Here is an 8577-nt window from a genome sequence, read left to right on the forward strand (position 1 = left end):
TCCTGATTGCATTTAACACCGCTTTGTCCAGTCAATTTTGCATCACCCGTCCTTTTCCTTCTGTTCTTCCTTTCCTTTCCCTTCGAGCACTGGGACGCTCTTACCACACTATCACTGTTAACAGTGCATGAGTACTTACATGAGCAAGTGAACATTTTCTTCTTAGTCCTAGTCCTGCAGGCATAGTTTTTGTCACCAGAATCCAAATTACCATTGATAGAGTACTCAGTACATTTCCTATAGGCTGCTACAAAAGGGTCTTCGTTCTTGTTGACATTACCCCTCTTTGCTGAACTTCTCGGAGGAGAATGAAGCTGGCATGGAGATGGAGGCAGAACACCCTGCAAATCATCGACACAAAATTTAGCACTGTTTGACAAGCGAGGAGGAGGGGGTAAATTTACTGTGACATGTCTGGTTTCAGTACTGCCTTCTTCACTTGTCACCTTTGAGACCCCAGGTTTGAGTTCCCATGAAAAGGGTACATTCACTTTGGAGCAAACCTCGTTGTGATTCATTTTCTTTTGATGTTGGCGTTGGTCTGGATACTAAGTTACGTATACTAGTACTACATTAAAGGAGTCCTGATCCTGTGCTTTAAGCATAACTCAAAAATATAAAAAAGTTGACGAACAGTCATGTCATTTTGATGAATAATCACATTATTATTTTGTTTAAATAATTAGAATTTTTTTGTTGCATAATTATTATAAATAATTATTTTTTTATAAACACAACTATTTGTTTAAATAGTTATAAATTTTATGTTATTATCTATTATAAATAATTATTTTTTTTCAAATATGATTATTTAGAATATAACTAAAATTAGGCCTTTTTATCCCAAGAGGGACGAAAAATTCCACATAATATTTTAAACTACCAACACTTGCAACCGCTGATGTTCCTTAGAAAGAGCATTAACTTTTAAACTAATTAAGCAGAGTAGACAAAAATATGTATGTTGCAGAAAAAGAAGCCTAGCGGCTTAAAGGTTCACAACAGGAAGAAACGTAGAAAAGCTGCTAATGAAGTTATAAGAGGACTTAGCTAACAAACTTGGAATGGCTTATTCAGGGGAGTTCATGGCAATTGGCACCCTCATGCACATATGTAATACATTCTTGGGAGCCTGGATTGACCGGTTCTGACCTGTATTGAGATAATTGACTCAAGGAAATCCTGGTCTGGAATTCCTGTTTGTACTTGAAAATTGCTGGGGCAACCAACATCCCTACGACAGCAACAGTCCCTCTTAACACTGCCAATTCTTGCTTAATCCATTCTTAGTATACAGATTAATTTGTCTGTATATGGTAACTAGCAAAAAGATCTCAATTTAGATTTCAGGAACCCCATGAATTATTATATTATAAAATGGAAGTTGCTACATGCCTATCTGGTTTGCTTTGTTCCATAACTTGACAAAGGAGGGCCTTCTTAATGAAAAAAAAAATGGTGGGTTTTGGCATTCATTTCCCTACCATTTTGACAACTGACAAAAACTAAATTTGGCAATCTTAGCACCCATCTCTCTCTGTCGTTTTGGCTTTCAAAATCGGCAATACATATGACATTTCGAGTGTTTTTTTCCTTAAAAATATTAAGCCTTGGTTTTCAATTTTCATGCCACATTCAATCACATTTATGGGTAGAATGTAAATATTATGTTGCAGAGGTTGTTTTTAATCTGGTAATTGCAGGAGAAAATTAGAAGTTTAATGGCAATGATTATTGGATTTCACCTTCTGCAGAGCCCTGTTGGATACTTGGATAAGTAGTTCCAACTTGCAAGTGAAAAAGCCCATCTACATCCAGGCTGCTTCAAAGTTTGTTGGACTCTTAACAGTTTGAATTTCCATGAAAAGATACCCCTAGATATAAGGTCCTTTTTGGTAGGCAATTTGCCAGGGAGACACACTCAAGGCACCGGGCCAGGCTTGTAGTTCTAAATAGTGAAATATAGATTATGTTCTTATGGAAGAGATAGAATAAGACACTTTTAGTTGAGTTGTCTTCTGTCTTTCTGCTTGACCGAACAGGATTTGAGTATTCCTACCATTAGTTAAGCTAAAAAAGGTCCAGGTTCATTTGTTTATTGAAAGTGTAACCCCGTCTAAAGCGGTACAAACAACCTATCCACTGCAATAGTTACCCTTCCAACCGCCATGCTCACCAACAAAACTATGTTGCCAACTCAAGTCATACCAAGTATGTTCATGTAAAGCTAAAAATCAAAATTTTAGTTTCCAACAATACTTCCATAATTTTAGACAAACTTCCTTTGCCTTGTTTCTTGTAATTAGTTTAGTCTCTAATTTTAGGAACAAACCATGGCTAAAAAGTACAAATTACAAAAATTGAAGGGAAACATAATAATTTAAGCTTTCATCACTAGTTGTTCCATGTTTGTCAGACAGATAAAATTCATGCTTCTATTTTTTTTTTCTTCTTCCATATCCTAGGGACTTGTCGGTAGGTAAAGTGGTTACACAGCAGGCAAAGAGGAAGAATGAACAAGGGTTGAACCCAGGAGGTCATCGCAAAGCCTAGTACCTTCACGAGTCTTGTTATTCTCTGCTCTTGGACTGCTTCCAGCACTGCTATTAGAAAGAGAACCGAAGGTAGTCTTTTGTAAGACCCCAGTAGGAGATGATCCTAACCGAGGACTGTGATCCCAGCCCTCAGTCATAAGGTCAAGTGCTGATGAGTTCTTGAAGTCTGCTGTGCTGCTGTTAGTACTGTGCAATACTTCACCAAGAGGACCACACATGGAAGTCTCCCAAGATATAGGAATCCAATTTGCTTGCCTGTGGTTTGGTTTATTAATAACACTGCCCACTCCCAATCCCATGTGTATGGGGTCAAATTCACGTGATAATCTGAGCGGCGACAGAGTTACTTTTTCATTGTTGGGAGAGGACGTGGAGGACATGAAATCTGAGGCAGCCATTGATATGGAAAGTTGAGTCCTGTCTGATTGAGCATCAACCTCAGGCCAGGAAATGGTTGACCGATCAGATTGGCATTTAGGCCAGTCATCCATGAACTGGCGAAGGGAATGCTGGGATTCAGTTTCTTGACCAGTAAGATCTTGAGAAGAACCAAAATTTCTGCAATTAATCAAGGAAGAGCTTTTGTGTGAAGGGTTAAGGAGTGAATCAGAGGAAACAACACCAAACTCATTTCTTGAGTTTTGTTCATAGGTGATCTGCTGCTTCAGTATCAAGAAAGGATTTTCTTTAGATTTCAGGTCATCAGTGGGGGATATCATGGAAAGCCCTGGTGCAGTAGCATGTATTTTTTCACCCACAGTGTCCTTGTTCATAAGCAACCTGTGCAAGAGAAACAATAATCAATAGAATTAGAATCCATCAATGACTAGCCAAAACATGAAAGTAAAATTATGTAACAGCTAACTTTTACTTAAACTTCTATAAACAATTTTAACAGGCAACAAACAATCTTTTAAAAGAAGGAATTTTTGCTCATAGTTACTAATAAGATCAACCAATGTCAGGAATGCAGAAGATAAGTAGATTCTACAATTATTATTCTTTATGAAAGATAAGAGTAACAAATGTGCAACGGCAGCACCATACCACATGAAGATAAGTGTTATCAGCTGCAGGTTACAAACAACGAATAAATGCTGGGAGAATAATTCTATCACCTGTTTAGTGGAGCTGCCGTAGAGAGATTAGATGCACCACCAGGCTGCAAATTCTTGAACTGCTGCTGTGCAATTGCAAGGCTGTTGGACTCGCCGCTGCCACTGATTGGCCCTACCACTGATGCTGAAGAGGATGAGAACGTAGGCATCAGCTTGGTAGTAGTGGCGGTGGTGGCTGCAGCGGAACGGCCAGATTGGCCTTCCACAGGCTTTCTTGAACGATGGCGGCCCCTGTTCATGTGCCGCTCACAATACTTCTGGTCGGCAACCGCATCTCTTGAGCACCGCCATTTCTTTCCATCCGTTCTACGACACCTTCCAGGCTCTGGATCAGTGTTGTTTGAGAACCCAAGATGAAAGGGTCCCCATCCCACTGCTGAAACATCATTAAAACAAAAACAAAAAGAAAATGGAACACCCATGTCAATAAAACAGACCAAAAAAAAAAAAAAAACCTACAAGAAATTCCAAATTCCAACTTCAAAACAAAATGTACCAAAGTATTAAGTGGAAAATGCCAGCCAAAGCAAGCATGCCGATGTCTTTTTCTGATAGCTAATCAGTAATTGGTACAAATTTTTAACTTTCTACTTTATTATTTGATTTTTACCTTGATAGAAACACACTGCTTTATTTTAAAAGGTAAAGAGACGCTGCCTTGTCGCATATGGAGATCAAAACAAATGTGGAATGTGCTGTAGTTGAAATTTTAAGTGCCCTGACAGTGATACTTTCTGATCGAAACATATTATAAAACAAGTCAAGTAACACTGATCAAGAACTAGATAATTTAAGTTTTTGAATTCAGAATTAGTGCATTGTTATTAGTACTCAATATCAGTACTTTACTTCTTGGCCAATAAGATAAGAGGAAAATTAGAGCATTATCTCAGTATCAGTACTCAGCAGAATAATAGAAAGTAATAAGCAGCACTACTTGTTGTCCCCTTTACCATTCCCAAATCTTTCTCAGAGAGGAAGAAAACCGTTTGCTGCAACTTTTGCATCAACCATGGAAATTATATGGACATTTTAAAGAGGAAAATTTTGCGTTTCTTGCTTCATTAAGAAGAGAAGGAACTTACATGTATTAGGTTTGAGAAGTCCACCAGGAAAGCTAGAGAAATTAGCAGAATCAAAGGCTTTTCTTATAGGAATGAGAAGATTAGATGGTATAGGCACATTTGCAGTTATGCATTTGTAGATCAAAGCCTGGCGTTCTAGCTCCATCCATTGAGATGGAGTGAATGGTCCTCCAGCTCCTGCTAACATCCCATGCATGTTTGCACCATTAAATCTTCCAGTGTTGTAGCCTGACACATAAAATCAAGAAACATAAATAAGGTTAAAGAAAAAATAACATATCAAGGCAGAAAACCCAAATTTTCAAGGCGTTCAAAGCAGCATAGTGAAAACAAAAAAAGCTTGTAGTTTTTACTCTGGAGTAAAAGGGGGAAAAGGGAGTAAAGAAAGAGGTCTGGCAGGTAACCCAGAAATCATAATTTGTCAGCAACGTTTGAGGAGGCTAAAAGAGCCATCGATTTGTTGTCTTTGATCCAACAAGAAAACAGAACACAAAAGGAAGATGGGGAAAAGGTAAAGATAATAAAAAAGAAACGTAAGGATAACACAAAAACAATCGAAGGATGGGCCTTTTGGTTCTCTCACTCCTAACTACTATACTTTCCTTCATGTACATATTTTCTTCTTTTGTTCCCCGGTCACCGTTTGGTTTATTACCAAAAATATTTCTCTCCTAAATCAGGAAGATGAGTTTTCAAGGGGAAGAAAAATAGAAAACCTCACTTTTTTATTGACAAGACTTAAAACAAAGACCACTTTTAGATTTCCATGAAAAGACCCTTCACCGGAACAATGGAATCAAATCAGAGAACCAATAACAAAACAAGTCTAATCTTTGCCACAACTCACAAGCATGCATTAACCAACATGCCACAGCCATTTTACTCCTTTCATTTCCTCAAATGATGTTGAATAGGTAACGATGTTAGAACCTTAACGTTGCTCTAATCTATATATACCTGTATTTCTAGTACAAGCTGGTAATGTGAGGTGAAAGGAGGGGAATGTGAGATTTTGGGAGCTCCTATCCACTGAAAGAGCTTCTGATTTGGGAGCAGAAAAGCTCAGCATTTGTTGCTGTTGTTGTCCGTCAGAGAAGATAGAGGTATTAGATCTCAACAAAGTATTTCTCTGTTGGAGCAGCGTTGCCTTGGAGGCCGAAAAATCATCAATTTTGGCCAGTTTTGAACTCATCCAGTCATCTTCATTATTGCCAGATCTCTCTTGCTTGAGGAAACCAGAACCGTACCATTTCTGCTTTGTCTCAGGATCTGAAGCAAGAGTAAAACCAGTAGTAGTAGTAGTAGTAATAGCAGTAGTCTCTGAACCCACAAACCCATCGAAACCCAGCACCCCAAAATCCATATAGACAGACACACCCCCGACCTACAAAAACGCTAGACTCAAGAGATGAAGCATTGGGTTATTACTAGTATTAAATACAGGAGCTTGAGAGGGTGTAAAGAGGTTCATTTTCAGTGTTTGTTTAGTAGGAATAGTAGTTTAAGCTTTGGCTCAGACTCTTAAACCAGACCAGTTTTCTTTTAAAGATTAAATAATTAGAGAGAGACAGAGAGAGAAACAGAAGCAAGGAGAAAACTGACTGGACAAGCTAATCCTAAACACCACTCCCTCTCTATACATATCTCAGACATAAACACAAAGAACACTTCCATTTTTTAAAACTCAGAAGAAAACCTCAGGAATAGGAATAGAATAGGACCTCCCATTGTTTGAGCAACAATAACTTTTTCCACCATCAATATTTAAGCCTAGATAGATCATGGATCCCCTCTAACACATCAACTTAGCTTAATAATGATGTCGAGAGTTCTAGAATTACAAAAACCTCCTTGGAAAGTTAGATAATTTACTCCTGAGACAATGAAGTTCTTTGACAGATAGAAGCAGGGTTTATCTGTAATTTACAATTCCTCCCATATGCAAACCTTGACACTTTCATTTCTATCAGTTCATGTTTGAGGCCTTCTTTCGAGTTTTGTGTAGTACTAAACAAACTGCCTTTTTCTTATGCAATTTGGGTCGTTGAAATAGAAGGGTATTGAAACTGTAAAAAGGAGAAAGCAGAGTACTTTTTTTTTTTTACCATAGCTTTAGTTTTAGTTGGCTAGTTGCCTTGCAAAGTCCGCTAGCGGTTTCCTTTCATTTAAGTTTGTTTTTTCTTTTTTTATTCTGTTTCTCTCTCATCTTAAGGTTAAAACGGCCAAGAAGTGGTGGGCTGCATGAAGTCTTGTACAAAGATACATTGCCACGTGACCGTCGCCACAAATAATTCTACCATCTTCTGCCGTCCTACTCTTCTAGTCTTCTTAATCTTTGTTCATACTTTCCGGATAAATTTATTAATTTAAAATAAATGATATAAGATATAAAAAATAAAATAATATCAATTAATTTTAATTTTAATACAAATTATATAAAAATTTAATAAAATTAATATTTTATATTTTATATTAATATAAATGATAATACGTAATTTTTAAATAAAATATAAAATAAGTAAAAAATCATCAATATTTTATATAATATGAGTTGGATCTGAACACTCCTTTTAAATTTCTACAAAATTCTAAAAATAATCTGTTTCATGGAAATTTAAAGCATGGTTGAATTCAAACACAACTGAATATTTTCAAGGGTTTGCAACCAAAGAGGCAATGTTAGCTTCAATAAATAACCTGCTTTCTGTAGGTAAATTCAATAAATAACAGTCATTAAGACAGCCTCCTTGTGAGTTTTATTCAGAACAGCTTTAAAGCTTATTTTGTTCAATAATTATTGATTGGGTGAAATTTATAAAGCACTTTGAACAAACAAGTTGCAGCTTAGTAGCAACTTTTATTAATTAAAGAGTCAAGCATCCTCAATTTTTGCAAGTCAGATTGGGTGTTCTTTCTCATTTATTGTTTCATTAAATTTTGTTCATCCTTCACCTCTTATGCAAAGAGGAGACAGACCAGTTCCAACTGATAATCATAAGTGGATGTAAATGTAAACAATAGACTTCGTTGCAATAATAACATCTTCAAAATTATGATGTCCGAAGATTTGTTGCCTTAGAAACCTTCAATCATCAATAATTTCCTCAATCTAAAATTTTCTATATGAATTTACGGGTTTCCTGGAATCAATAGAATACACACAAACAGGTCTGATGGAAAGGAACATAGGAAAACACACCGGAAAAAAGAGGAATCCAACGAATCCAAAATGTAAAAATGAAAACATTTGTACCCGAAAAATTTTGTTCACTTATAACCGTTTTGAAAAAGCCTATAGGATCACATTAATGTTTTGTTTCCAAACAATAGAAATTCAAACCTAATCTTCTTTGGTGGCATTATATCAGTTCTTATATGTAAATCGATGGAGACAAATGGTTGTTCTGAACTGATCAAATTATTGGCTGTTTTGTTGGCCTTTTTACATTTGTTTGCCACCTTGCAGTTGCTGCTAGATTCACTTTCCCAAATAAATGCTCTTGGTGTTCCTGCCAACTCTGAGTAAAATTTCATTTATCTAATGTTCTTGCTTTTGTTTGATCTTCAACCATACAAAACTCAATCAAGCAATTGACTTTTAGTTCATTGAAAGATCTCTGAAATTGGGATTAAATTGTTGAAACTGTTTATAAATTTTTTCAACATTAATATTTCAATTGATCAAATTGAAACTAAGAGAACAAATAATATATTAGTACTCACAAAATTATTCGAATTCAATTAAATTAAAATTTAAATTTAATTTAATTATTATTTACTCAAATTCGAATTCGAATAAATCGATTGATCGATTTAATC

General features: G+C 36.1%; 1 protein-coding gene across 2 annotated transcripts; it reads right to left on the minus strand.

Annotated features, from left to right (window-relative positions):
* Nucleotides 1-2360: 2360 nt before the first annotated feature.
* LOC111314899 (growth-regulating factor 1-like) lies at nucleotides 2361-6780 on the minus strand. Of its 2 annotated transcripts, none has more exons than XM_022916515.2 (4): nucleotides 5716-6780; nucleotides 4759-4986; nucleotides 3674-4046; nucleotides 2361-3335 (listed from the first exon to the last, which is right to left on the minus strand). In XM_022916515.2, exons 1-4 carry the CDS (start codon nucleotides 6119-6121, stop codon nucleotides 2489-2491), a joined length of 1854 nt encoding a protein of 617 aa, XP_022772250.2. In that variant the 5' UTR covers nucleotides 6122-6780; the 3' UTR covers nucleotides 2361-2488. The 2 variants fall into 2 exon arrangements, with proteins under 2 accessions (XP_022772250.2, XP_089605740.1); XM_089749614.1 differs by having other exon boundaries at nucleotides 3674-4049.
* Nucleotides 6781-8577: the final 1797 nt, after the last annotated feature.

This window comes from Durio zibethinus, chromosome 20, assembly GCF_047325235.1.
Source record: "Durio zibethinus cultivar Kanyao isolate XHJ-2024 chromosome 20, ASM4732523v1, whole genome shotgun sequence".
NCBI classification, from domain to species: domain Eukaryota; kingdom Viridiplantae; phylum Streptophyta; class Magnoliopsida; order Malvales; family Malvaceae; genus Durio; species Durio zibethinus.

What these genes read in the sequence shown, in the direction of transcription:
- LOC111314899 (XM_089749614.1), bottom strand. Translation starts at nt 6,121, where the DNA reads ATGGATTTTGGGGTGCTGGGTTTCGATGGGTTTGTGGGTTCAGAGACT. An exon ending in ACTTCTCAAACCTAATACAT is followed by an intron (nt 4,050 to 4,758) that starts GTAAGTTCCTTC and finishes ATGATGTTTCAG; the next exon opens with CAGTGGGATGGGGACCCTTT. An exon ending in ACGGCAGCTCCACTAAACAG is followed by an intron (nt 3,336 to 3,673) that starts GTGATAGAATTA and finishes TCTCTTGCACAG; the next exon opens with GTTGCTTATGAACAAGGACA.